General features: G+C 52.1%; 1 protein-coding gene across 1 annotated transcript; it reads right to left on the bottom strand.

Moving 5' to 3' along the window:
- Positions 1 to 46: 46 nt before the first annotated feature.
- Positions 47 to 27,890, bottom strand: PPP1R16A (protein phosphatase 1 regulatory subunit 16A). Its single transcript, XM_033156032.1, has 10 exons — positions 27,414 to 27,890; positions 14,369 to 14,439; positions 12,482 to 12,627; positions 10,572 to 10,675; positions 9,009 to 9,133; positions 8,019 to 8,144; positions 5,564 to 5,639; positions 4,148 to 4,277; positions 3,279 to 3,438; positions 47 to 996 (listed from the first exon to the last, which is right to left on the bottom strand). Exons 1-10 carry the CDS (start codon positions 27,664 to 27,666, stop codon positions 616 to 618), a joined length of 1,572 nt encoding a protein of 523 aa, XP_033011923.1. The 5' UTR covers positions 27,667 to 27,890; the 3' UTR covers positions 47 to 615.
- Between the last annotated feature and the right edge of the window lie 105 nt (positions 27,891 to 27,995).

The raw sequence follows: 27,995 nt of genomic DNA, 5'->3' as shown, positions 1-27,995 counted from the left end.
CCGCTGGGATGGCAAGGGGTGCAGCTCAAGGACAATCCCCTGCTCCCTTGTAACACCCAACCCACCCGCTTCAGCTCATTTCAGAAAACTCCGCAGAGAACATTCAGCATAATTTCGAGCAAACCGGATCCTGCAGAGGTGCACACAGGTCCCCTCACTCCGTGTGTCCCCCTTTCCCACAAAACCTGGCCTCCTCCAGAATCTCCTTGCTCGTCGTCCCCGAGATCTGCCAGGACAGCAGCACAGGGACTCTACCTTCAGAACTGACAAGAGCACTCAAGCTGCCCGACAGCTGCCTCCTTCCAACACAGAGAAGCCGTTCCCTTGGGACTGCACATCCTAGCATGCATTGCAGCGTTCCAGAGACCAACACGCAGGGAACTGTAGTTTGGCAGGTGACATTTCTGCACCGGCGACCGCGGGGAGCTCGGATTTTCCGTCGGGCTAGGGTGCTGCCTCTCCCGCAGACAAGCCCATGGGGAGCAGCTGGCTTAGGCTGCTGCATCCAAGCTCCAGAGGCGCGGGCACCCACCAGGCGCAGCCAGGAGGGGCGCAAGGCCTGGTTCAAAGGGTGCCGAGGAGGAGGAGGAGGAAGGAGAGAGCCTCCCTCCATGCTCACATCAGCCGACAGCAACGCTTCTTCTCCACCGGAGTCTCCTCCGCCGGGGCGGTCAGTTTGAGGAGCGGGGGGTCCCCGCTGGCCGCCGTGAAGTACACAGAGTTGTGCTCCGAGTCCAGGATTGGGGCCTCACCAGGGCCCAGCGAAAAGTCCTCCGCGTGGGGCCTCTGCAGCTTGGCGGCGGCCCGCTGTCGCTTCAGGTCGGCCAGGGTGTGCCGCGCCTTCTCCTTGCTGAGCCCGGCCGCCAGCTCGTCCTGCGTGGCCATCTGGTAGGAGACGCTGCGGTCAAGGCGCTTGGAGTAGAGGTGCTTGGGGTGGGCCGAGCCGTTGCTCTCGGACAGCTGCTCCCCCGGCTCCACGACCGCCGGCTCAGCATCCTGCCAGGACAGAGAGAGGAAGGATGAAGCCGGACACAGAAGCCATGGCACCTCCTCCCCACCACCGCCGCAGGGTGCAAGGACAGACGCCACGGACAGACAAAGGGAAAATGTTAAGTGACTTTTCCCAAGAGACCAGAATCCTTCCTGCTGGGGAAGCTAGACAGCAGAAGCCCAAGGAAGCGTCAACGGTATTTATGGATGTGACGACAGAAGCAAGGATTTTCTACGCTCAGAAATGGAAGGAGGAGAGGACACCCTCAAGGGAAGAATGGCTGGTGCAAATCTGGGAAGATGCAGAAGTGGCAAAATTGACAGCACTGATAAAAGATACAAATTTAGAATCATAGAATCCTAGAGTTGGAAGAGACCACAAGGGCCATCCAGTCCAGCCCCCTGCCAAGCAGGAAACACCATCAAAGCATTCCTGACAGATGGCTGTCAAGCCTCCGCTTAAAGACCTCCAAAGAAGGAGACTCCACCACACTCCTTGGCAGCAAATTCCACTGTCCAACAGCTCTCACTGTCAGGAAGTTCTTCCTAATGTTTAGGTGGAATCTTCTTTCTTGTAGTTTGAATCCATTGCCCCGTGTCCGCTTCTCTGGAGCAGCAGAAAACAACCTTTCACCCTCCTCTATATGACATCCTTTTATATATTTGATCATGGCTATCATATCACCCCTTAACCTTCTCTTCTCCAGACTAAACATACCCAGCTCCCTAAGCCGTTCCTCATAAGGCATCGTTTCCAGGCCTTTGACCATTTTGGTTGCCCTCCTCTGGACACGTTCCAGCTTGTCAGTATCCTTCTTGAACTGTGGTGCCCAGAACTGGACACAGTATTCCAGGTGAGGTCTGACCAGAGCGGAATACAGTGCTACTATTACTTCCCTTGATCTAGATGCTATACTCCTATTTTAAAGAATCTTTTAAAGAAAACCCTTTCTAGCCTATATAAAAAGTTATTCCCCATATCCGAAGACCCCAGTGGGGTTTGAAGTCTAAGAAAATAGCAGAACATATTAAAAAATATTTTAGGATGAAATTAGATAAGACAGAACAGAACTGTATGTAATTTGGGTTATAAACATTGACATTGGGCAAGCGGGAAGTCACTAGTTTTGTTGTGTTGTTTTGATGGAGCATAATTGTTGAGGAACAAATGTAACTTTTTATATGGAAAAAAAGAATAAAATAATATTATTTTTATAAAGAACCGGACTGATGGATCGGGCCAACGGGGGCCCATTTAGTCCAGCATCCTGCTCTCTCAGCGGCCAACCAGATGCCCCAATGGGAAACCAGCAAGCAGGATTTGAGCTCAAGAGCAATCCTCTCCCCTCCTGCGATTTCCAGCAACTGGGATTCGGGAGCATGGCTGCCTCTGACGGTAGAGGCAGAGCTGAGCCATCCTGGCTAGCAGCCATCAACAACCCTCTCCTCCTCCTCCTCCATGGATTTGTCTCATCCTCTTTTAAAGCCATCTAGGTTGGTGGCCACCCCTGCCTCCTGTGGCAGGGAGTTCCACAGTTTAATCCTGTGCTGTGTGAAAGGAGAAGGACTTCCTTTTATCTGCCCTGAATCTCCCAGCGTCCAGCTTCATTGGATGTCCATGAGTTTGGGGGTTACGAGAGGGCGAGAAAAAGCTTCCCTCTCCACTTTCTCTGTGTCATGAACAATTCCCAAGTGCTGCAACCTTTCTTCACACCCCCTTGGTCGCCCTTTTCTGGACCGGGAAACTCCCTGCTGCTCATCCTTCAGGGCAGATATATCTGGGCTGTCTCTTTGCTTCCCTGGGAGGTAGACTTTCGTAGCACGTTTCCTTTCTCCTTAGACTTCAAAGAGGGTGCCAAACCAGTCTCGGGCCAGTGAGCGCCAGTGTGGTGTAGTGGTTAGAGTGCAAGACTACGACCTGCGAGGCCAGGGTTCGAATCCCCACTCAGCCACAAAGCTGACTCGGCGACCCTGGGCCAGCCTCTCAAGCCCAGCCTACACCACAGGGTTGTTGTGAGGATAAAATAGGGGGGAGGAGAATCAGACACACCACCGCGAGCTCCTTGGAAGAAAAAGGTGGTGAAGAAATGCAATTAAAAAAATAAGCCCTCCAATTAAACTGAAACTAAAGCTGGAGCCAATAAGAAGGTAGAGCTGCTTCGTTTTCTGATGGGGGGGGGGTTGTTGGAAGAGGCAAAGAAATGGGGTGTGTTATTACAAGGGGTCCCAGCAGAGCAGCATGGCTGTTGAGAGCCAAAAGGGCGGGGGCTAAGCTCCTCCCCCCTCACCAAGACATGTGGCTGGAGCTCAGCGTCCGTCTGCCTGTCCTCGTCCTCCCCTTCGCTCTCCCGCTGCTCGGCCTGCTGCTGCCAGACGATGGCCTCCTTCTCGTGCTCCTTGCGGTAGAGGTTGCTGCGCTCTGTCACACTCACTCGCCTCACCACCTTCCTGGAGAGGGAGAGAAAGAGGGGAGGGGAGGGGAGGGGGTGAGGACCGCTTCTGCACAAGCCCCCCAAAGCAAAGAGAGCCTCCAGAGAGGTTTTGCTCCACCTCCCCACTCATAAATTCATAGAAGGGACCCTGAGAGTCTGGTCCCACCCCCTGCAATGCAGGAATCACAGGAGAAGAGGAAGAAGAAGAAGAAGAAGAAGAAGAAGAAGAAGAAGAAGAAGAAGAAGAAGAAGAAGCTTCATCACTACCCGAAGGAGTCTCAAAGCGGCTCACAATCTCCTTTCCCTTCCTCCCCCACAACAAACCCTCTGTGAGGTGAGCGGGGCTGAGAGACTTCAGAAAAGTGTGACTAGCCCAAGGTCACCCAGCAGCTGCATGTGGAGGAGCGGGGAATTGAACCCGGTTCACCAGATTACAAGTCTACAGCTCCTAGCCACTACACCACACTGGCTCTCCAACCTCTGTTTAAAAACCTCCCAGGAAGGAGAGTCCACACCTTCCACTGTCAAACAGCATACACAGCCAGAAAGTTCCTCCTAAACTCGGAATCTCCTTTCTTCTCATTTGAGCCCACTGTTTCGGACCCTTCCCTCCGGAGCACCAGAAAACAAGCTTGCTCCATCTCCAGCTACTTGAAGACGGCTATCCTCTCACTCCTCTTCCTCCTTCTGGTCCCCACATATTGAGCCCCCACCACACGCCATACCCTCGGCTTCCGGCGCTGGAGGTGCGCCGCTGCAGCAGGGACTTGTGCTTCTCGTGGGACTTCATGATGGCGTCGTGCTTGTGCTTCAGCTCCATGAGTTTGGCCCGCACTTCTTCGTCGGCACACACGTCTGGCAGGAAGAGGAAAGGCGAGAGTCAGGGACCGGGGTGGGGGGCATTCTTCACCAGACCCTTCTTCCCTCCATCACCTTTGCCTAACCTGGAGCCTCTGCCCAGCAGCAAGGACACAGCACGGCAAGCCCAGTACAGCAGCGCCCTCCCTTCCGAGATCTAGACAGACACTATCACACGTGTTCACATTTTCCTCTAGTCAGAAGGACTAGAGACTTTAAAAAAAATTAGAGAAGACCTTAAATACCAAATTCTGCTTATGTGCACGGTTGAAGAGGGACCGGCTGAAATTGTACAAGTTAAATCCAAGCAAGGGAGAGAGCCTGGAAGCTCTTTCTCTGCTGGGTTTCCGCTTGGGGTGCTCTTTGCCCTGCTTGGGGTGGGAGGAGCAAGGCCCACTCAGGGCACCAATTCCTGGGTGCTCTTGCGAGATCTCGCAGGGCCGCCCGAGTTCCCGCGATATCTCCTCAGAGCATTCCTGTACTTCCAGTGCCATTGTGCTGAGTGGGCCTTGCCCAGAGAGAGAGGCAGACAGTTTAAAAGCTCTTTTTGCAGCTGCGTAACCCAAGTGGACCCACACAAAGGAGCTTTTAAGATCTCCCTTACTTGCCAGTATGGCCCACTCAGCACATCAGCTCTGGGAGTGCTGGGAATGTGCTCTCTCTCTCTCTCTCTCTCTCTGCCTCATCCAGTAGCTGCAAGATAGTTCAAGGGTTTAGGCATGCACAATATTTGAGTGTACACAGAATCCTTGGAATTGAAACCCCGTGTACGATGTAATTAGGATTGCCCTGAGTCAGACCATGGGTCCATCTAGCTCAGTATTGCCTACACGGGCTGGCAGCAGCTGCTCCAGGGTTCCAGGCAGGCGTCTCTCTCAGCCCTACTTGGAGATGCCCTTGGGGACTGAACATGGCACCTCCTGCATGCAGACACCCAAGGCAGAGGCTCTGCTGCTGAGCTACAGCCCTGCCCCCAAATTGCACACTGGCAGAAGGCATAAGATGCGATAAGATGCGATTCTCCCCGCTGAGGTTTGCACTAAGGATTTCCCAGAGTGCAACCACCACTGCCCGGCCCCAGGTAAGCAGGAAAAGACTCTGCCCTGGGAAGGGGTGGAGTAGCAAAAAGAAGCACGGTCCTTGTTCTCTTGGCCTTGAAAACTATTCGCCATTTGCACCGCAGCCGTCAGCGTCAACAGCCCCTGAAATAAAACAGGCCTGGACCCAGGAAGCCAAAGCAGCTGCCCCAGTTCTGATACAAACACACACCCCAACCTACTCACCAAGCGGGGTCTCATCCAGCACCGACTTGCCATTGAGATCTGCTCCGTGAGCCACCAACAGCTCCACCAGGTGAATCTGCCAGCAGGAGAGAAGAGGTTTTAGCGAAGGAAGGAGGCTGTGACAGGGTGAGACAGCCGCTCCAAGGTCCACCTCGTTCTGTCTCCTCACTAGCGGCCAGCCAGGGGCTCCCAGGAAGTTCACCAGCAAGGCAGGAAGGTGAGGGCAATTGATACCTCTGGCTATCAGAGGAATGCTGCCTCACATATGAACATAAGGAGAGTCTGCTGGATCAGGACAACGGCCCATCTAGCAGAGGCGTAGGAAGGTCAGGTGGTACCCGGTGCGGAAAATTTCTTGTCAACCCCCCCACTGATCCCCCCCGCAAAAATTGTTTTACGTTATTTCATATTTTCTTACAAAGGAATAATAACAAGTAATAATAATAATAAAACCTTTTATTTATATCCCGCCCTCCCTGGCCGAAGTCCGGCTCGGGGTGGCTAACATCAGATACATAACATTGGTATAAAATCAAACAATAATTAAATTACCTCCTAAAAAGATCTCAAAATCAAATTAAAGTCTAATTAGATGGCTTTCCACAGGGTTAGGGTTGGGAACAGTAAGTGTTCCACTGAACTGAAATTTCAGCCTTCACAACATAGGAAAACAGCCAAGTGAACAGCTATTTTGGTGGAGGAGGGTCAAGATATTAACCAATATGCATGAAATTTCATATATAGCTATATAATCCCTAGTATAGTAAGATAAGACCTAGTAGGGCAGTAATTGTTCCTTGATAATTTGTCACCCCCTCCATTATGGAACCTGGGGTGACCCACTCCCTACGCCCCTGCCATCTAGTCCAGCATCCTGTTCTCATAGCTCCAATGGGAAGCCCACAAGCAGGATCTGAGCACCAGAGAAACTCTCCCCTCCTGGGGTTTCCAGAAATGGGATTCAGAAGCACTGCTGCCTCCAGCCGTGGAAGCAGAGCAGAGCTATCCTGGCTAGAAGCCATTGACAGCCCTCTCTTCCTCCTCCTCCATGAATCTGCCTCATCCTCTTTTGAAGACACCTAGGTTGGTGGCCATCCCGGACTCATGTGGGAGGGAGTTCCAGAGTTTAACTGGGTGCTGCATGAAGAAGGACTTTCTTTTACCTGCCCTGCATTTCCAACATTTAAGCTGCATTCAGACTCCGTCTCTGAAGCCTTGGGGGGACCGCTGCCAGTCAGTGAAAGCAATACTGAGTTAGATGGATCAACAGGCTAAGGCAGCTTCCGGTGTTCTTACTTTAGAAATGCATTCAGCATCTGCCCCTGGAGGGGGAGGGGGCTGCTTCCTGCTCCCTTCCAGAATGGCAGATATGAGTCTCAGAGCCCTTAAGAGTCTTCCCTAACCTTCTCCCAAATGTCATCCTTGCAGCTTCAACCTTCTCCTGTTTCCTGGCACTCTTTCAGGTCACTGGAAAAGAGTCAACTTACCTGTAAAACCTTCCCCACCCCTTGGACTTACAGTGGCTCCCAGTACGTTTCTGAGCACAATTCAAAGTTTTGGTGCCGACCTTTAAAGCCCTAAACAGCCTTGGTCCAGTATCCCTGAAGGAGCGTCTCCACTCCCATCGTCCAGCCCAGACACTGAGGTCCAGCTCCGAGGGCCTTCTGCCGGTTCCCTCACTGCGAGAAGCCAAGTTACAGGGAACCAGGCAGAGGGCCTTCTCGGCAGTGGCACCCTACCTGTGGAACGCCCTCCCACCAGATGTCAAAGAAATAAACAACTATCTGACTTTTAAGAAGACATCTGAAGGCAGCCCTGTTTAGGGAAGCTTTTAATGTTTGACGGACTATTGTATTTTAATGTTTCGTTGGAAGCTGCCCAAAGTGGCTGGGGAAACCCAGCCAGATGGGTGGGGTATACATAATATATTATTATTATTATTATTATTATTATTATTATTATTATTATTATTATTATTATTATTATTATTAGAAACTTTTCCTGCAGTCTGTTCAGCTCCGCCCATCCTCCCCCTGCAGAGCACTGGCCTTGCAGACCCTGGACCTGCCCATGGCTTCCCCAGGGTTGGGGGTTGCTGTAGCAAACAGCGCCAGAACCCTCCTGCAGAGCTCCCGTACCCACGACGGCCACTGCCAATGCCCGGAACGGCTGGCTAATTGCTTGCATTACCGCCAGCTGCCTTTGGAAATCCCTGGCTTATCGAACTGAGCAGGGGATCACCAGAACCATCTGGTCTCTAGACGGACTCAGATTAATGGGATTACGATGGTCAACGATCTGCCGGGAAAAGGCTGCAAAGAGCGGCCTTGGCCCCTGGGGGGCAGCACCTTTCCCTGGAGGAGCGCCTGCCACAGTCAGCTGCTCCCCATGGCAAGGCTGCTTCTGCAAGGGCACCGGCCTCCCCTTCCTCCTTCCGGAGTCCCGTGGCACTCACCTGGCCCCAGCAAGCGGCCGCGTGGAGGGGCTGCCAGCCGTCGTCGTCCTTGGCGCTCATGCTGGCTTTGTGCTCCAGCAGCAGCTCGGCTGCCTCCAGGTAGCCGTTGGCAGAGGCGATGTGCAGCTGCGGGGCAGAGAGGGCAGTGAGGAACGGGCAAGGCAGGGCCCTCGGAGGGAGGACGCGGAGGCATGCACAGAATCCACGTCCCACCAATTCAGCCTGAGCTGCGGCTTCGGTTGGGGAAGACCTGGGTGGGATGGCCCGTCCGCTGCCTTAATCCCACAGAGATGCTCAAATCCATTTCACGGTGGATTTGCAGGCGCCACATAGTAGCTGCTCCACACTGGTAAGAACTCAATCTTTGGAACTCCCTGCCTATTGACGCCAGGCAGGGGCCTTCGCTATTCCCTTTCCGGCACCTGCCAAGAACATTCTTGTTCATACAAGCCTACTTGGATGTTCAGAAAGCTGGTGCGAGTTTTAATCTGCTCTTTGGTCTACTGCTGTTTTTAATTTTTGAAAGCTTTATGTTATTGTTGTTGATTTTTCTCATTGGTAATTTTATTGTTTTATCTTTTTCACAAACCGCTTTGAGGTGTTCTATTTTTTTTTTTTTAACCAATCAGGTTGTGTATAAATTTTAGGAAATAAGGAAGTAAGTGAAAAGCTTTCCTGACTTCAGCAGGACAGGCATGGAGCTCAACACCACCTGAGACGTCTCCCTCTTCTTTGGAGCAGCAGATGCAGTCAAAGAACAGATCAGGCAGACTCACTGGCCTGCATTTTGTGGGCTGGGATGGTGCCCTTCAGGTGGCCCTAAATCTTACATATCCTGCCATCCTTCCCTTGAAAGAGAGGCCAGAGAAACCGCCAGGCCCAGGGTCTTTGTGGAGGGAAAGGAGATGCCAGCACTTAGAGCAAGATGTGGGGCAGACGTCTCCATTCCCACCGCCCGCCTCAAAGCCGGGGCCTGCGCACCCATCTCACCAGGGTGGCGCTGTGGTCCAGCGGCGTATTCAGGTCCACCCCTTCCTTCACCAGCCGGCGGATGTCGTCCACCATGGCACGCTCCACAGCGGAACGGGCCTCCTCAATGGTGTCCTGAGTTATACCTAGGGATGGAGAGGAAGATGATGACTGGAAAGCAAGGGGACACTGCGCTGGGAGGAGGAAGCAGGGCAGCTCCTCTGCGGCAGGGGCACCGAGGACCTGCCCAGAGGCACGTCCTCCACCAGGGCTCCAGCTGCTCCTTAAGAACACCAGAAGAGCCTGCTGGATCAGGCCCCTGGCCCATGTTCTTGCGGGAAACCAGCGAGCAGAACCTGAGCACTAGAGTATTTTTAATCTTTGTTGGAAGCCACCCAGAGTGGCTGGGGAAACCCAGCCAGATGGGCGGGGTACAAATAATAAATTAATAATAATAATAATAATATTTATTATTTGTACCCCGCCCATCTGGCTGGATTTCCCCAGCCACTCTGGGCGGCTTCCAACAGAAATCAAATACAAAAATATCAAACATTAAAAACTTCCCTAAAAAGGGCTGCCTTCAGGTTTTTTCTGAATGTCAGGTAGTTGTTTATTTCCCTGACCTGTGACGGGAGGGCGTTCCACAGGGCGGGCGCCACTACCGAGAAGGCCCTCTGCCTGGTTCCCTGTAGCTTTGCTTCTCGCAGGGAGGGAACCGCCAGAAGGCCCTCGGCGCTGGATCTCAGTGTCCGGGCTAAATGATGGGGGTGGAGACGCTCCTTCAGGTATACAGGACCGAGGCCGTTTAGGGCTTTAAAGGTCAGCACCAACACTTTGAATTGTGCTCGGAAACGTACTGGGAGCCAATGCAGATCTCTCAGGACCGGTGTTATGTGGTCCCGGCGGCCACTCCCAGTCACCAGTCTAGCTGCCGCATTTTGGATTAATTGCAGTTTCCGGGTCACCTTCAAAGGTAGCCCCACATAGAGCGCATTGCAGTAGTCCAAGCGGGAGATAACCAGAGCATTATTATTATTATTATTATTATTATTATTATTATTATTATTATTATTTCTTCTCCCCTATTGCAGTTTCCAGCAACCAGCATTGCTTCCTCCAGCTGTGGAGGCTGAGCAGAACCATAAAACTGTGGAGCTGGAAGGGACCTGAGGGTCATCTAGTCCAACCCCCACAAGGCAGGAAGAGGCAGCTGTCCCATGCAAAGATCAAACCTGCAACCTTGGCATTGTCAGCACCACCCATCCTGGCTAGTGGGCACCGCTAGCCCCCTCTGTGCCACCTGTGGCCCCCCCAGATGCTGTTGCACTACAACAGCAGCCCTGGTAAAACACTCTTGAAATTAAGAGTTGGAAGGGATCCCGAGGGTCATCTAGCCCAACCCCCTGCAATGCAGGAACCGCAGCTAAAGCATCCATGACAGATGCCCCCCCCATTCAACCTCTGCTGAGAAACCTCCAAGGAAGGAGAGACCACCCCCTTCCGAGGGAGTCCGTTGAACGGCTCTTGCCGTCAGAAAGTTCTCCCTGCTACTTACGAATGGCCCGAGAGGAGAGGACCCACCTTGGTCGGCCATGGCTGTTTCAAGGTAGTCCAACGTGGCGTCGTCCTCACAGAGGTCGTACGGCATGTTCCCATCCGAGTTGACGGCCAGCAGGTTGGCGCCTCTGGAGGAGGAGAGGAAGAAGGGGTGGAGAAGCGGTTGGCAGGCAGGCTAGCAAGCCAGCAAGCGAGCAAGCGTCCCTCTGCCGTGCCCGGTGCCACTGCCGATGGCACGGTCCAACTCTTGGTTGTGTAACAGATACAAGGAGTTATTTCTGTTCTGGAGCAGGCAGGCAGCGCACTAGGAAAACATGCTTTGTGGGTCCTCTTCGGAGAGCGCGGCAGATTGGGTTTCCTCCTCGCCCTCGGCTGAAACGGGATCCTGCTCCCCGACAGCACCCTGCCTCTCCCTCCTGCAAGGGCCCTGCAGCCTCAAGGAAGGGGGTGCTGAGCCCCCCTCAAGGCCACCCTGGAGTCAAAAGGGAGCAGCGGAGAAGAGGAGAGGTCCTGGAACCTCGAGGGACAAGGCCAGCTATCGACAGCAGCATCATAACGTAAGAACTTTAAAATAAGAGAATGTGCTGGCTTGTTTTGCATTCTTGTCACCAACAAAATTAATGCATCGCCTACATTTTCTGCCACCACCACCAACCCCCCCCCCAAAAAAGTGAGGCAGCTCCCCCAGAAGCTGAAAGTGCTGTTCAGTGCTAGAAATTCCCCAGGCGTGTTTAGCGACAGGTCCAACTGAGACCACGTGGAGATATCTGGATGCAAAAAGCCACTCAGAGTAGGATTTGAAATATTTCCCATGAAGCTTGAATGTCTTTTATTCTGTATTGTTTTATTTGATGCTTTAATGTGTTGTAAATCGCTTTGAGATTTGTTCTTTAAAATATAAAGCAGCAACAACGGCTTGCTGGATCAGGCCGATGGCCCACCTAGGATGACCACATCCAGTTCTCACAAGCTGCTGTTTTTGAGGAAGCAAGGCCATCTCCCCCATTTCTACCTATCCCCCATTCGCAATCTGCAACCGTTTCCTTCATGCTCCCTCCTGTCTAAGCCTCTCTTCATCGCAGCAGCGAGGGCTGGAGCACATGTACATGAGGCAAAGGATACGGGGCGCTCACCAGGCAGGGAGACCCGCAACTCAAGGCACAGCAGCTGGGGAACTCTCTGCCACAAGGCGGAAGGGCCTTTCGCCCATGGGAGAAGACTGCTACAGATTTCTGCAGAAAGCTCTCTCATTGGCGGGGCGGAAGTCTTGCTCACTTGAGCAACAATGCAAGCCTGTTAAATATTTACAGGCCTACAAGTGAGATCCAAAACAATTGCAGCGCAGCCCAAGAACATGACCTCAATTCCAGGTGAGGTGAGGAGCCTGGTAATGATGCCATGGGGAGGAGGGGCAGGCTGCCTCCCAAAGCGAGTGCAGTGGGTCGCAAGGATGCCCGGATCCTGGTAACAGCTTAGAGATGGGAGGCATCCCGGGGGAGAAAGAAGAGAAAGAGACCGCTACAACTCCCAACTTGCATGCGATTGCAAACACGTGTGGGGTCAGAAACCACGGGTGTCTTGCGAGGAGACCCTCCCCAGAGCCCAAGGATGCTATGGGGTCTCCTCGCAAGCCAGAGGCACAGCGGGAGTTTGTGGAGGCTGCTCAGTTGAGGCTCAAGCGGTGGCTGCTGTGCTCCCCCGTGTGTCAGTTGTTAGGCGGGGAAGCTGAGCAGCCTCCACAAAGCCCCACTGCGCCTCCGGCTCGCAAGGAGACCCTCCCCGAAGTCCTACACCAGGCAGGTTGCTACGCTGGACTAGCGCAAGGGCCTCCCCGCTCAGGGTTTCAAAGCACGGCCCCTTCTCAGGGGCCCTCCAGAGATGCCCAAGCAGGGGCCCATCCCCTGGCCCTGGAGGGTCTCCTTCATGGCCCTTACTTGTCAATGAGCAGCTCCACCAGATGCAGGTGCCCACAGGTGGCGGCGGCATGCAGGGGGGTCCAGAGCTCACTGTCGCAGGCGTTGACATCGGCCCCGGCTTCCAGCAGCAGCTGCACAATGTCCCTGTAGTCGTCAATGCAGCACTGGGGGGAAGGGGAGAAGAGGCATGAGACCAAGGCAGAGCAGAGGGGCTCTCGCTGGGGAGCTTCGCTTGCCCTCAAAACACACCCCGCTCCCCTCCAGGAGCAGCAATTCAGGAAGTGTGGCTTCTGCCCAACTGAGAGCGCCCCCCTCCTTCAACCCCCTTGGCCCTTCCCACCCCACGGGGCATCACTTTCACACAACAGGGACAGATCCAGGATCCCTCTCGCAGGCTCCCCCACGGGAGATGCACCACACACAGCCTGAGCTGAGGAAGCTGGAGGTCTTTAAGCAGAGGATGGGTGGGCCATCTGTCATGGATGCTTTAGGGGGCTGGGCTGGATGACCATCAGGGTCCCTTCCAATTCTACGATTCTGAGCACAAGAGCTTTTTACCAGGGCTGCCCCTCAGCCAGGATAAAACCCGCTAAGCCTCATAACCAGGCTGCTGAATTTCAGAGCAAATTCACCCGGTTTGTCAAGCCGCAACTCATTTGGCATCCTGGAAACGGAATGCCAGCCACGCACAGAGAGAGCCTGGCTGGAGCTGCAGGATTTACGGGTTTGGTTCTCTGCTCAGGGCAAGGACCCCATCAGGATCAGAGAAGGTGCTGCAGTGGAAGCTCAAGGGCCCCATGAAACCAAAAGCCTCCGTGTGTGAAAGACTCCGTGCCAGAACAGCGTGTTAAAGGAAACTGAGTTTGCAACTGTATGTATTATGCCAAAAAGCCAAGAGGGAATACACCTCCCGGCTGCACACAAACTTATTCCCCTTTACATAGCCAGGCAGACCCTCCTCTAACCACTGGCGCTCCTGCTCACAAGCGCCACCTCCAGGCAGGCCCAAATTTGCATCCTTTGGGTCTGAAAACTTGCTCTCTTTTTCTTCTTTGAACAGGAAGCAGGAATCTTAAAGAGGAACTCTAACACCGTTCTGATTTCCATGTTTATAAAATGCAACTGTTTAAAAAAAATGGGGGGTGGGGGTTATAATTGAAAGAGGATGGTCAAAAAAAGGGGAGGGCACAAATGACAGCTTAGGAAACGGGAAGCTGCCTCCACCCCCCAAGCAAGGACCACCCCGCAGAGCAGATTGCTCCATATCATTCATGGAGTCTGTTCTTGGGTGGAGAAGGGGGCAGATTCCCACCTAGCACAAACTGAGAGATACAGAGGTTTCTGCCTCCTATTACACACACACACACACACACACACACACACACACCGCAGCCAAGGAAGGATATAGGCAGGGAAAGAAGCTGCGGAACTCAGACTTCTCCCTTTCCCCCTTCCATTGCTAGGAGGAGGACAGCTTCCGAAATACGGCTGGGCGACAATGAACATTCCTCCTAGGAAATCCATTACCCAAGAGGGGAGAAGGGATGGCAACCGCCTGTCTGCACAGAAGGAATTCCCACCTTGCCCTGTCCAACCTCCGCCCCCCCCCCCAACAACCACTTCATTTTGCAAGCGAGGGCTGGGATTAAAGGCTCAGCGGGGCACATTTTTCAACAAGAGTTCACAGCATGCGAAGGATCAGCAGAAGGAAATTACTTTGGCCATTTGGCACTGCAGGCTGCTACTGCGTTGCCCAAACGGGCGGGGGGGGGGCAGCAAGTGGGGGGGGGGGGTGAGCAGAGCAGAGAGGCCATAAAAGTCTATGATCCTATGATCATGCCAGGCCCTTTATACCCTGATGGCGAGAGGCAGGTGGGGAACGTGGAAAGCAGGCCCTGGGCTCACCTGGTGCAAGGCAGTGAGGCCATCTTCGTTGTACAAATTGGGACTGAGGCCACTCTGGAGGAACTGGCGAACTGCAAGAAACAAAAGACCCTTTTTAGACAAGCAGGAGGGGGGAGCCCAGACTGGGTCAGGGAGCCAAAGGGAACAAGAGGGGGCAAGGATAGAAAGAGAAACACCACCTCCCCCTGTATAATCCACACATCGTTTTGAGAATGTGCTGATCATTTTGCACAAATTGTGTGTTGTAAGAATTTTATAAGGGTTATCTAGATAAAGGGTTCGATTCCGGGTGGAATCCTGAAGCTCAGCAGGACGTTATTTTGAAACCCCTGCCTGCGCAGCAAAGACAGAGACTAGACCAGAGTTCTAATGGAAAGCAAGGCGGCTATTAAGAGTGATCTTTATTAACCAATACCATTGCAACAGGGTCCTCACTCACCACATACAGGAGTCAGGATGAGACTGACTGCCCCCTCTTGAGTGGCACAAAACTGGCTCCCACTGCTGGGAAGGGACCAGGGACCAGGGTGGATAAAAATAAATAAATAAATCAGGTTTTTAAAATTTAAATCAGATTTTTTTTAATTTAAATTGATTTTTTTACAATAAAATGCTTTTGGTGGAAAAATCTTTCTAAAAGACAGTTTTCGATTTAAGTTACATTATAGTTCTCATGAGGTGGCCATATAATCTAAGTTACATTATATGGCCACCTCATGAGAAGAGAAGACTCCCTGGAAAAGACCCTGATGGTGGCAAAGATGGAGGGCACAAGGAGAAGGGGGCGACAGAGGATGAGATGGTTGGACAGTGTTCTTGAAGCGGCTGGCATGAGTTTGGCCAAACTGCAGGAGGCAGTGCAGGATAGGGGTGCCTGGCGTGCTCTGGTCCATGGGGTCACGAAGAGTCGGACACGACTGAACAACAACAACTCCTTTAAGGCTCTTCCCTGCGCTTGGGAGGAATCGCATTCCCACATGACGTAACCAAGAGCGAGCGGTAGTGACCACAAACACCTCTGGCACCGAAGCGCATCAACAGTCCCGGGAGCAGCCGAGGTGAAGCAGGCAAGCCACTCAAGTCAGCCAGGTTGAGTAAGTAGGTTAACACCTTGGCCTGGCCTGGCCCAGGTTTGTAACCCAGGCCCCCTTGACACCGCAAGTTGTCGACTGTTTATAGTTGGCTCAAAGACAGCAGCCACATCCTTTGAACTGGCGTAACTGGAGCCTCCAGCTGGGGTGGAGCCTGGGCAAGGACAGGTGTTTAGCGTGGGTGTCAGGAAACATACCAGGCTTAAGATGCATATCACTAAAGAACTGAATTAAGCCCTCACCTTGACCAAAACAAAACCAGGAGTGAGGGAGTGGGCAGCCCACGGGGGGGGGGGGGGGCGCGAGGATGAACAATGCTCCCCCTTCTCCCGCACAGGCTGACATGGGGCAGGCAGGCTGACTTGAGGGTTACATCCCGGCAGCAGCAATGCACGGCAGCCCCACCGCCTCCTTGGCTCCACAGAGCTGCGAAGGGGCCTCGAGAGTCACCTGGGTGAGGCTGGGCATGCCCTCTGCCAGCCCACAGCAGGCTGGGAAAGTGTAGCATCTGAGGAGAGGAGCAGGTGAAGCATTTCCAAATAAATTAGCATATAATAAAGACCTTTCTCTCTCTCTCCATTTTTGAACAACACGATCTCTCCCTGTCGCATAAGAAAGTGCATGCAGTACGTAAGGCTTTCCATGGAGAGATCGAAGGAGTTGATATAGGTGCCCACATCACTCCATACTTTCAGAGCTGCCTTTGAAAAGGGATTCAAATTTTTTTTTTGTTATGTATCAAAAGTGGTAGACTCGGTACATTATATAATATCATAGAATCGTAGAATTGTAGAGTTGGAAGAGACCCCAAGGGTCATCTGGTCCAACACGCCCCCCCTTGCACGAATAAATATATATATTTTATCAAACTCCAAATTTGCCACCATGTTTTATCATTTGTGTTAAGTATTATTCTTAATTACATTTTGAATATGGCTAGCGAAGGCATAGGCAAACTCAGCCCTCCAGATGTTTAGGGACTACAACTCCCATCATCCCTAGCTAACAGGACCAGTGGTCAGGGATGATGGGAGTTGTAGTCCCAAAACATCTGGAGAGCCGAGTTTGCCTATGCCTGGGCTAGCATCATGATACCTTTGCAAATGAGATAAAGCCAGACACACACACAAACCCTGGATAGATCACAGCTAATCGTAATCTTTTACACTGGTGTACAAAGTTTACGATTGCCTTTCACGGGTTCTAGTGTTATGAGAGAGGGAGGGGAACTTTTCTCAAGCAAGGGTCTGGAACAAGGCAGGCTACCGAGAGCCTTTGGGGGCCTCTGACCTCCCCCAGCCCCAACAGAGGCCTGACTTGCCACAGGCAGGCAGGCTGGCTGGCTGCAGCGTTCATCCGGAGAGCCTGCCCCACTGTGACCCCAGGCAGGACCTCGCTCACGTCAGGAGGGTCACAGCATGGCCAGGAAGGAGCCACGTGACTCCCCCACCGGGGCTTTGATTGCTATTGAATGAGAAACGATTTTGTCTGTGTTGCCCTGCAGGATGGAACAATAATCTGCGCTGTGTGACCTCAACGTCGCTTAAATTGGCTGGTCGCTTAAATTAAACAGTCAGATGCAATTAAAAAAATCAGACCTAAAACCCAAGAGGGTGTGTGTGTGTGTGTGTGTGTGTGTGTGTGTTTTGTTTTAGCAAAAAGAAGAAGAAGAATCTCTCATGCTAACCACCGCAAACCCTGGAGAACGTGAGCTGCAAATGATTTGGGGAGAGGCAGGTCAAGAGCAAAAGGGCCCAGACACAATTCTTTGTGGTCTCCCTAAGAAATCTCACTTAGCTCCAGAGTCACTCTGGGCAAACTGGGTGTGTGGTTTCATACCCAGCAAATGCCGCAACACACACACCCTTCTGCTTTCCCAGATGGCAGATCACGGCCAATAAATGGATAAGGGCAACAGGGGGACAGGACAGGAACACCGGCATCCCCCTTGGAGCCAGAAGAGACCCAAAGGAGTTATCTAGTCTTGCAGGAACCCCAAGTATGACCCAGTGGTTAGAGCGCTGGACTAGGACCTGGGAGACCAGGGCTGAAATCCCCGCTTGGCCATGCTGTGACTTGTCTCCTCCCAGTATTTTTATTTTTATTATTATTATTATTTCAATCTATTTCTTGTTTTCCTCTCAAGAGAGTCCAGGGCGGCAGACACAACAATGACAAAAAACATTAAAGGGGGGGAATCAAAACCAGTTAGAAACTTTCAAGAAGTTTAAAATGTTCTAAACACATGCTCTCAACCAATAATTTCAGAGTTGCCAGGAACGCTGCCCTTTGGCCATCAAATGCCTAGGCCAACAGGACTGTTTTGCAATTCCTCCTGAAAGTTACTAAAGTTGGGAGACAGACTTGTCTCGCTAGGGAACCACCACTGGCATGGGTCAATGCCAACCCAGAAGCCCTCAGTGCCAGTGTCACCACCAAAGCCTGTTCAGCCAATCGCAGCTTCAGCACCCAATCACAATTTCAGCACCCACGACACGTGCTCCCCTCAATCTGAAAGAGACTGCAAACTGCCTTGAGCTTTTTTTTTTTTAATGGAAAGGTACATAAAGCTGATACTGTGGGGGGGGGCACCCACTTGTACAAGCAGGAGCCTTTCTCTCACTCTGTTGTTACCCCTGGGCAAATAGTCACATGAACAGTCCCAGAGCTGGTGCCACAGGCGCAAGGAGCTGGAAGACATGCAGAAGATAGCGAAGAAGATGACCAAGGGAAATGGTTGAGGGAGTTGGGGATGTTCAGCCTGGATAAGAGGTGACTGAGAGGAGATGGAATCACAGAATCTTAGAGTTTAAGCGACCGCGAGGGCCATCCACTCCAAATCCCTGCAAAGCAGGAATCTCAGCTAAAGCAACCATGACAGATGGCCATCCAACCTCTTGCTTAAAAACCTTCAAGGAAGGAGAGTCCACAACCTCCCGATATGATAGCCATCTTCCGATATCTGAAGGGTTGTCCCATGGGAAATGGAGCAAGCTTGTTTTCTCCTGCTCCAGAGGGTAAGATTCAAACCAATCCATTCAAGTTACAAGAAAGGAGATTCCGACTCAACAACAGGAAGAACTTTGATGGCAAGACAGTGGGACGGACTCCTTCAAGAGTCTACCTGTCTGAAGTCTACCTGTCTGAAGTGTACAGCTAAACCAGTCCTCCCTGCCACCACCTCAGCAGCTGGCTCTGGAAGTGTCCCTCCCGGCAGGGTCACCCAGGAGTCCCAAGCACTGCAATGGGTCCGAGGGTGAACAACGGCAACCATGTCTGTTCTCCAAACCCCGAATGCATTATTTAGAGGCCATTGTCACTACCAATATCCAGCCAAGCAAAAAAAGCAGCAAATTGTTCCACATTTCCTGTGCACCTTGAAGGCTCAAGAGCCTGACAAACCCAAGTGAGCCAGAGATCCAGGAAATCAAGGCCAGCGAGAAGGAAGCTAGTCTTGAGAGCAGCACGGGGAGAGTTTGGGTGGCAGGAGGTTTTCTCAAGTGCAAAAAGGTCCCCAGAGAGAGGGCTGAAGCCAAACCACGAGCCTTTGTGCACACCTAAGAAGCTGGATGCGGTCCAAGGGCGAGGGGTGTGTTTTCCAGCCCCAACCCCTTATGAAAACACCTGCTGTCTCCCTGCCAGGAACCTCTCCCTGCCAACAGAAACTTGCCAGAAACCCCGAGGCAGAGGGGAAACACCTATGGAGGCAACAAGAACAGGCCCTGTTTATGCACCAAGGGGATGCAGTCAATATTGAGTCAGCCTCCTACTCAGGAGGGTGTTCAGTGGGAGCCCAAGAAGCGTCGAGCGGATCAAACACAGAGCGGCAAGAGGGGCACTGAAGCAACAGTGAGAGCACAAGATGGCACAAGGGAGGGGTTATATGGACTCAGCAGCCACGCAGCATGAAAACCCCATCAGGCCAATTCCTCTTCATCAATTGCATCTCAAGGGGACCAAAGGAAAGTTCGGCCTGCTGTCTCAGGTGCCTTCAGAGTGTGTCCTGGGCCACCTTCCAGAATCATCCCACTTCCCTTAGGTATGACTCACAGAATCCTAGAACAGCAGAGCTGGAAGGGTCCCAAGGGCCATCTAGTCCAACCCCCTGCAATGCAGGAATCTCAGCTAAATCACACATGCCCAGACTGCATAAGGCCCACTGCAGAGAAGCAGCTCAGTTGGGGTGGGTGTCACCCCTTCGGGGTCACTGTGAGGCTAAAGGCACCCCCCCACACACACACACTTCATGTTCATATAGTTGGATTATTATCCAGCAGGAGAAAGTGAGCGGTCCATTATTATTGGATGGTAACTGGCACTGGGTTTTTCCTCACTGCTCAGAGAGGGAATCCGGTCTGTAAGGTTCCTCTGTGTTGCAACGTCACTTAATACCAGTCTGAGACTGGACTGGTCCAGAGTCAGGCCCTACCTGGGCGAGTGACAAGGAAGGGGTGTTCATGATGCATCTTGAGTTGGCTTCTTGCTTCAGAGACAGAAGTGGGGAAATGTGCTGGCTGTAAACGATGCTTAGCGCTGCCAGGGATTCTTCACGGACTAGACATTCCCTTTGCGCCAAGTGGTTGGCTGGGGATTAACTGCGTTATGGGGGTGGCTGATGGGAATGGCTGAGAGAGACTGGCATGTGGGGGCCGGGGGGGGCAGCAGGCAAGGATGTGCTTTGTGAAACAGGAGTGTGGAGAGAGGTTGAGGGTGCAGCCTCTACACCCAGCGGTTTTGCTCAGCCGCTAATGAGGTTTGTAACATGTGATTTCCTTTCAGGCATTTAAGAGGGTGTTTTGTTTTGTTTTGTTTTGTTTTGTTTTGTTCCTAATCAGGCCGCTTTACAACATGGACTTTCATTGCATTTTTGCATTCGATTTTCATTTGCAATGCTTCATCTCGGTATCTTGTAATGCTGTAGTTGTGATGTTTTAAGGCATCCTTCATCTGTTTAAAGATATTGTTTCGTTAAATAATTTTTAATGTTGTTTTGTGTATTTGGGACTCAACGTTGTGAGAGTTTGCAGCAGTGAGGGTATGAAGGACCCCATTGTTCTTGCTGGCCAAGCAGGACTAGATCTGTTTCGGGTGAACACATGAGGACAGACTTCTTCGTGGGAAGAGAACAGTTCAGAAAGGCAACCAGTTGCCTAGGGTGGTGGGCTCTCCCTGGCTGGGGGTCTTCAAGTAGAGGCAGGACAAGCCATCTCTTGGGGATGCTGATGCTCTGGATTTCTTGCTAAGGGGGGGGAGGGGTGCGCTAGATGGTCCATAAGGTCTCCCCCAACTCCACGATGCCACAACAGAGCTGCCTGCTCTTTCCCCCACCCTATATCTGGCACTACTAGACAGCCAGGAAGCCCACACTCTGCAGACATAACAAGAGACATCACTCAGAGGAAATGCATTCCACATGCACTACTACTGTTCCTGAAGATGAAGCTTCACTGACTGTAGTTTAGATCGATTGCAGCTCTTTCTTACTGTAAGACAAGGTCGTGATTTGACTTTCTGCCTCTTGCGTTTTGAAAGTCACGCATTATCACCCGTTGCAATTTCTCCTGCATTTCCTGCTTGCTATGATGATTTAGTTACGGAACTCCCATACCGCCTGTGTTCCCAAACACACAAATATTCCCACCTGTCGCAGGGGCTCTCCCCTCAAGCCACCTCCATTAAGGCCTCCCTCTCTGGAGTTATGCCAGGCGAATGCTTCCCGTGTTCCTAACCGGAGCCCTCAACACTCAGCCATCAGCGGGCAGGCAAAGCATCAAGTGGGCTTCAGCCTTTAGGAGCCTCTGCCCCTCACTGTGGGGCCCCTGGGGCCACCCCATTGTTGCTTCAGGACTGCAAGGGAGCAGGACTTCCTCCTCGGCTGCACAGAAGGTCAAGCACACAGCTCCCTTGCAGGAGTTATTACAGCTAAGGCAGAACAGCTTGTTCCTGTCGCGGCTCCATGTGTCCACTGTCAACATACACAGCTCACCCACGTGACACGTTCCCCGCACCCAACCACTGCCTGTTTTGTACACACTTTTTTAAAAAGCTAGCCATCAGAAACCTTCCAGCGGGGGCCCCCCCCCCGTTTTCATCACACACTCTGTGTGCTTTCCTGCATTTGCTAAGTGCCACTCATGTCTGCGAGAGACCATCAATCCTGTTTCAAAACAGCGGACCTGGTTGCCAGTTCGTTTCCGGGGTCCAATTCAATGTGCTGACTCAGGGCCCAAACAACTGAAAAGCCATCTCTGGTGCTGAGATCAGCAGAGGGGACCCAGTTAGCAGCAAGATGGACCAATGGCATCTGGCTGCAGAAGGTGCCTATCAACTCTCGACTAAAGTGCACCAGAGGGGGACCAACTCTCCGTCTTCCGTGGTGACACCTAGCCCAATCTAGCCACTCGGAGGCAAACGTGGTTTTCTCCCACTTCTCTCTCCCAGCAAAGCGCAGGCTCCAGAGGCAGAACGACCCCGCGGATGCGCAAGCAGGAGAAACTGCCTCTTCGGAGAGATGCAGGTGACTTTTTTGTGGGCTCCTCCTTACAAAGCCAGGCCAAAGGACAGAAATGCCCACGTTGTGCTTTAAAATGAGATGTGCTTAGCCACAAGCCGCAGCCAGTGGCGCCCTCCACATTCCACACATTCCCCAAGTCCTAAGCTCAGCCGCCTGACCACAGCAGGTCCCTGCTGAGGAGGGGCAATGCTGCAACATATGCTGCAGAATGTGATCCCGACATCCTGGATTAATGCTTCAAGAGCCTTTCACCTAGGGGGGAGGGCACAAATACATGCCACTGTTGTCAGTTTCAGGGCATTAAAAAAGAAATATTTGGGTTCTTAGATGGAGATATCGTTGGCTCAGCAGCTGTAGGAGACATAGAGCCCAGGGGCAAAAGGCACGGCCTGGACAGAGCATGGGTGGTCTTGTCTGGGCCTGGGCCTGGAGACTCCCTGATCAGCATTCTGCCGGGCACTCCAAGTGCTAAGGGTCAGCCAGGTGAAAGGGTCAGGGCCAGTGGAGGGGTCATGGCTGCAGAGGCCAAAAGCTCAGTCCCCCAGGACTGTAACGCTGGCAGCCTTCCCCGAAGCCACACGTAATTATCGGCTCCGTTCTTCCACCAGCGGCCAAAGACCACTCTGAGCAGATCCAGCTGTTTAAAATTATTTCTATTTTCAGCTCATCCGCCTTTTCATTCAAGGATCACATTTTGTCATTAGCTAGCCTAAGGCAGAAGGAGTTGGAGGCCGAGAGCGAATCGCAAAAACCCGGCAAGCTCCTCAGCCTGCCCCTCTGCCACGGTAGGAAGTCGAGGGGGAGCCACTAAACACAGAGAGGGAGAAGCCGCAGCAGAGACAGGCTGCGCCTCGGCACCACCATGGCAACTGACCGCTTGCATGCTGGGCTTGCATTTTCTTGCTCTTGCAGCCCTGAATTGCAGGGCAGGGGTGAGGGGGGAAGAGAAGAGATCTGCACATTAACTTTTATCAAAGCTGTGCCGTCGGCTGTGAGGTTGTGCCTTTGCTAAATGTGGTCCCTTGAACAGCCAATGCAAGTAAAAGTGAGTCTCTGCCCCAAAGAGCTTACAGTATAAATTTACAGCATGGCACAGGGGACTGACTACTAAGTGTCCAAAGCTGCCAAGGCTCAGAAGTCCCAAACTAGAACCCTTTTTTTTTTTGCACTAACAGGAGATCCACTGAGCCCAGACGTTCTGTGACCTATTTGAGCTTTCCTGGAGAGAAAAGGCTTTCAATGGCTACTAGTCAGGCTGGCTCCACGTTTCCTCCAGGTTCGGAGGCAGCCTGCCTTTGAATGCAAGAGTGCTGCTCCTGCCTGGGGGCTTCCTGGAGGCATCTGGCTGGAAGCAGGATACTGGACTAGGAAGGCTTTTGGCCTGATCCAGCAGAGATGCTCACATATTTAAGGCTCGCTGAGCTCAGGGCTGACATGTGTTGTTCTCATCCTGCTGATTCATTCATTAGGAGCTCAAACGTTTGGAAAGTAAGTTTGTTGGTCAAAAGAGCAGCTGCAGCCCTGCCTGGAGCCGGCAGCAGAGCCGGACAAGTCACCTGGGCACAGACTCCTCACGCAGAGATCAGAGGTTGGGGCATCAAATAAGATCAAATGGGTAGGCAGCACAACCAACATGCCTCCAAGTCAGAGGAAACAGGTCCTCTGCCACAGGTTCCCCCCCCCCACCGCCTTCCAGCGTGAATATCTGAGACACTACCTCCACCTGCATGCCCCACTGCAATCTCAGAACCTTCTTGGGGCTGCCTGTCCATCTGTGTGTCTCACTGCAAAGGAATAGAGCACATCTTTGGCATGCAGAAGCTCCTGGTCAAATCCATGGCATTTCATGAGAGGAGCCCACTGGATCAGGGCAGTGGCCCATCTGCTCTCAGCGGACAACCAGATGCCTGGTAACATCCCAAAATCTTGGAGAGCTGCTGCCCATCAACAATCCTGGGACCTGGTGGAACAATGGTCAGACTCTGGATAGAATAGAGCACATCTTTTGCATGCACTTTTATGTTTTCTTGCTAGGGTCTTTAACATTTGTACCAGCGGATCCTCTGGGCTGGGGAAGACGGACAAATAAAACGAAAAGCCTCTTGCTTGTGACTGCAGAAGACTTGCTTCCTTGTGGAAGCCTTTCAAATATGTGAAAACTGCAATTTTGTCTCTGCTTGACCCCTCTTCCTGCAAAGCTCCACTTGCCACATTTCTCTAAACCTCCCTCAAGCGTTACTGAGAGGGGAGGAGGGAGCCCCATGGACGGGCACAGCCAGGATACGGCCTACCCACCTTGTAGGCCACTGAATGGGAAGGGGGGCATGGCAGAAAGAGGAAACTGGCAGTGCCAACCGGGAGGAGTCTGGCTTCTAGTTTCTGCAACACACCAGCAAGTCTTATAGAAGAAAGGCAGCAAGCTTGGGAAGAAAGGCAGTGGAGTGGGGTATTTGGTGGGGGACAGATCATTCAGTGGATAAAGATGCCACTGAAGAACCCAGGAAGATCCCACTTCCTGGGATGGCTGGGCAGCAAGGGAATGCACCACATTCCTGCTCCTCTCTTCAGCAGGTTGGTCAACTAACCATCGTGCTTTTAAAAATGTCAAGCACCTCTGTTGCTCTCCACTAAAGCCCCTCCAGCGACACTTAAATCTTCCTTAAAATACGACGCCAGAACTGTTTGGGGCAAATCACGGGCAGCCACAACTAGAGGCATCAGGCAACTCCATCCCCAGAAGCAGCCGATCCTACGAAAGGCTTTCTGAACATCACAGAACTTACCCCGAGTGTATCTCGGCACCTGTTTCATGGCAATCTTTATTTTCAAAGGATGCTTCCGAGGAGGTGTGATTTGCATGAGGTGAGACACACTTCCGGGGTTTGCGCATAGAACAAAGAGCATTGAAGGGATCCGAAACTCCTGCACCCTTTAACTCCCTTGTTGCACAATTTTCTATTGTAAGTTGCTGGGAGAACTTAGTATCTTATGGGCTGGCAAACAAATGTTGCTCGTTAAAAACTGTCTTCTTGGATTAGTATGGCTTCTGATTATGCTACGAACCTGCAGCCCCACAGCATCACTTGTCAGGGGCGGCCCCACCAGGGTGCTTGAAGCTGGGGGGCAAAAAACCCTTGGGCTGCAGCTCACCCCCTGGTTTCCACCTGCTTCTTTCCCCTAGATCTTTTTTTAGCATCCAAAGCCTCTTTCGTTTCACCTTGTAGATACTGCTTTCATTGTTGACTCCCCTCAAAGCCAGGCTAGAGCACACAAGCAACGCAAGTAGAAATACAGTGGTACCTCGGGTTACAGACGCTTCAGGTTACAGACTCCGCTAACCCAGAAATAGTACCTCGGGTTAAGAACTTTGCTTCAGGATGAGAACAGAAATCGTGCGGCAGCGGCACAGCAGCAGCGGGAGGCCCCATTGGCTAGAGGGGGATGCTTCAGGTTAAGAATAGTTTCAGGTTAAACACGGACCTCCGGAATGAATTAAGTTCTTAACATGAAGCAACGGACTTCAGCCAGCTCTGATGCTGAAATTCCAACAGAGTTTCATGGAGCTTCCTCCCTAGCAAGAGGCTCGGATCGCAGCCCTAGCATTTTTCCTTCACCTTTTTAATCACTGGGATTGAAATGGTTTTTAATTTGATTTTGATTTTTTTTTCTAGACATTTCTAGTCTGCACTATTCTATTCCTCACTGTAGCATCACAAGAGCCCTGCGAGAGAAGCCAGGCTGACCGGATGATTTGCCCAAGGCCATCACACAGTGACCTTCACAGCCAAGTGGAAGGTTTCCTGCAGAACTGAGAAATAGCAGCCTTTCGGATTCACAGACTAACACCGCAATCCTATGCATGTCTACGTGGAAGTAATCCCACTGAGCTGAGAAGGCCTTGTAAGAGTGCTTAGGATTGCAGCCACAGACTGGAATCTCCGCTCCCTTATCTGGAAGTGTGCCCCTCTGGATACGCACAGGAATGTGGTCTACGAGTTCTGTGAAATTCACATGTTTACATGTTCTAGTCAACAATGGCTGCCACACTGGAATTACTACTGAGACGAGTCCAGGGGGGTGAGTGTGGAATTCTGAAAGAACAACCATTCTTCTTCTCACTTTGAAGGGGGGGGGGAATCATATGGCCAAGGATTGCAAGGGGAAGTAAAGAAATAGAGAAATTAGAGACTTAAAGACTGCAGTAAAGGAAAGAGGGAAATCAAGGATGGGGCCTTTGGGAATGAAGGGAGGACCATAATGATACTGCTATTTAGGATTATAGAACTATAGGGTTGGAAGGGAACCTCTGGGGTCATCTAGTCCAACCCCCTGCAATGCAGGAATCACAACTAAAGCATCGCTGACATTTGGCTGTCCAACCTCTGCTTAAAAGCCTCTAAGGAAGGAGTCCACCACCTTCCCAGGGAGTCCGTTCCGCTGTCAAACGGCTCATACAATGACAGATGGCCATATTTGTATTTCTGATTTGTATTTCTGCAGCTATAACTGGACACACTGTGCTCCTAACCGGAGCCAAAGACAGAAAAGCTTACAACAACTTGAGTCTTTGTTGTTTGCACGTTGCTATAGCAGAATAAAGTTCTCTGAGACACAACTCCCTATGGCTTGCCAGAATCCTCATTTTTCTTAGGTTTTCTAGCTCTTGTGGCAAGAGAGCTGGGAGGAAAACACAGGAAACAGACCACATCTCCCAGATTCATTATGCTTTCAACTTTCATGATTCCCAGACCAATATGCCAGGTTGGGGAAGGCTGACTGAGAGACTGAAATAATAGTACCGCCCTGTTCTGCCTTGGTCAGACCCCACCTGGAGTTCTGTGTCCAGTTCTGGGTGCCACAGCCTAAGACAGGCAGGCATTCAACAAGCTGGAGCATGTGCAGAGGAGGGTCTGGAAACCAAGCCTCAAGATGAACTGTTGAGGGAGTTGGGGATGTTTGGCCTGGAGAAGGGAAAGACTGGGAGGTGATAGGATAGCCATCTTCAAATACCTGAAGGGCTGTCACACGCAAGATGGCGCAAGCTGATTTTCTGAGGCTCTGGGAGGGTAGGACCCGAACCAACGGATTCAAATGACAAGAAAAAAGTTTCCAACTTAACGTCAAGAAGAGCTTTCTGATGGTAACAGATGTTCAAGAGTGGAACGGACTCCCTGGGAAGCTTGTGGACTCTCTTTCGTTGGGAATTTTTAAGAAGAGGTTGGGTGGCCATCTGTCATTGATGCTTTAGTTATGATTCCTGCACTGCAGGGGGGTTGGACTAGATGACCCTGAGGCTCCCTTCCAACTCTACAATTCCATGACCCTCTGGTTCCCCAGCCCTGCTGCCTGAGCTGGCTGCAGCGCTCGGGCACCATGTGAACCAGGAGTTCTGCCACGAAGCTGTACCCCCTCCCCACTGCCGCTGGGCTCCAGCTCCTACCTTCTTCCACGTCATTGCGGCACGCGGCCTCCAGCAGCCGGATGTTCTCGGGGAACAGCACCCGCCTCTCCTTGCTGCTCCCCTTCTTCTTCTTCTTCTCCGCTCTGGTCTTCTTGCCCTGCACGTCCTTCTCAAACTGCGCCCACTTCTTCAGCTGCTGCGTGCGGCGCTTCTGGGCATGCTTCAGCCGCTCCTGAGTGCCCATCCGGCCCACCGCAGACATCTCGGCCAGCAGCTCCAAATGCTCCGCCATGGCTGACCAGTGGCAAGTCGCTCACTCGCCTTCCGCAGTCAGGGATGCCTCAGAAGCATTTGGAACAGTTCCACGTGGGGTGGGGCGGAGGGGGGCTTTAAGGAGCCCCCATCAAGCATCACCAGCAAGGCTTCCAGAGAGCTCAGCCCAAAGGCAACGGCTTCTTACTGCTGCGCTGTGACCAGTCGCCAAGACTGTGACATCCCTGCTGGCAAAGGGAGAGTGTCCTCTCACCAGCAGGGTATCCATGCAAGTTATTTAATAACAAAAGCACATAGTGAACTGGGCGCTGGATTCCCAAAGCTGGAAGAGCGAGCAGCCCTTTTCAA

This window comes from Lacerta agilis, chromosome 7 (assembly GCF_009819535.1).
Source record: "Lacerta agilis isolate rLacAgi1 chromosome 7, rLacAgi1.pri, whole genome shotgun sequence".
NCBI classification, from domain to species: Eukaryota; Metazoa; Chordata; class Lepidosauria; order Squamata; family Lacertidae; genus Lacerta; species Lacerta agilis.
The sequence above is the reverse complement of the archived record's forward strand: the minus strand, read 5'-3'. Positions and strand labels throughout refer to the sequence as shown.